This window comes from Etheostoma spectabile, chromosome 6 (assembly GCF_008692095.1).
Source record: "Etheostoma spectabile isolate EspeVRDwgs_2016 chromosome 6, UIUC_Espe_1.0, whole genome shotgun sequence".
In the NCBI taxonomy this organism is placed as follows: Eukaryota; Metazoa; Chordata; class Actinopteri; order Perciformes; family Percidae; genus Etheostoma; species Etheostoma spectabile.
The window spans coordinates 7,309,446-7,310,570 of NC_045738.1; the positions used below are offsets into that span (position 1 = coordinate 7,309,446).

Sequence of the window (1,125 nt, forward strand, 5' to 3'; positions counted from 1 at the left end):
GCTACTTAATTGCACATCTCTTTGTTTAACAGGTATAATCTACCTGTGGTCATCATTGTGGTCAATAATAATGGTATTTACAGTGGAGTGGATCCTGAGACGTGGAAAGAAATGGCAAAAATGGGAGATCTGACATCTATGTGAGTCACACATTCTTGGGAATATGAACATAACACATTTACTATAATGCCTTCCTACATGTAATCAGCTGTGATGTAATGAAATGTATGTCACGTCATCATGTTGCTGGTCAGAGCCCCTCCTGTGTCCCTCCTACCTGAGGCACGCTATGATGAGGTCATGGCAGCGTTTGGAGGTCGAGGGTTCCTGGTGAGGACGGTGGAGGAGCTGCGCAGTGCTTTACAGCTTAGCCTGAGTGACTGGGAGAGACCAAGTCTCATAAATGTGCTCATCGACCCTTCCTCCGACAGAAAACAGCAGGTAACTGTCACCTGTCAGGAATATATGTAGTAGAGTCTTCATCTCAGTCACCCAGTAGGTCAGGTAAAAATGAAAGCTCCAAAGGAGTTTTATTGTGAAGTTGGAGTCCTTGTTCCTCTTAATGGCTTCTTTGTAACGACAGGCAGGAAATCCTCAGCATTGATCTTGTGGAAATGCCACGCCCCCTTGTGGTGGAGAATGTAATTGTTGTAACTCTACTTTCCTTCTGCTATCTCCAACATGATCAATGCCCCCAAAAAGTGACATTTGAATGGTTAAAAGGTCCTCATTCACAAGGAATCATGGCACCACCATCGGATAAATGTTGAGTCATTAGAACAGAATGCCTAGTTCACAATAGATGTGCGTGGCTCAATCCAAATCTCAAGACTTCTGTGCGCTTGCAGGTTTGCCGAACTTATGGGCACATACAGGGCCTAAACTGCCCAAATCCATGACTTATGCACACTTTTTGCAAACTCCCAGAGAGTACGGATTAAAGGGTTAAAAAAAACTTGCCATAGGTCATGATAGTTGAGATTTCAAGTCTTGTCTGATACCACATTTTATCCCCTTGCGGCACAGTCCCTTTGCAGACATGCTGTGAGCACTTCAGACGCGTGGCAGTATATATGACCAAAGGTTGCAAGTCGGGTTCAGCCCCCCTGTCTCATATTTACCTGG

General features: G+C 44.7%; 1 protein-coding gene across 1 annotated transcript in view; it reads left to right on the forward strand.

Annotated features, from left to right (window-relative positions):
* Nucleotides 1-1,125, forward strand: part of hacl1 (2-hydroxyacyl-CoA lyase 1) — a 5,932-nt gene that overhangs the window by 3,876 nt on the left and 931 nt on the right. The window contains exons 15-16 of the mRNA XM_032518940.1: nucleotides 33-140; nucleotides 255-441. Of these exons, the coding sequence (XP_032374831.1) occupies nucleotides 33-140; nucleotides 255-441 (295 nt within the window). The remainder of the gene's footprint in view (nucleotides 1-32; nucleotides 141-254; nucleotides 442-1,125) is intronic.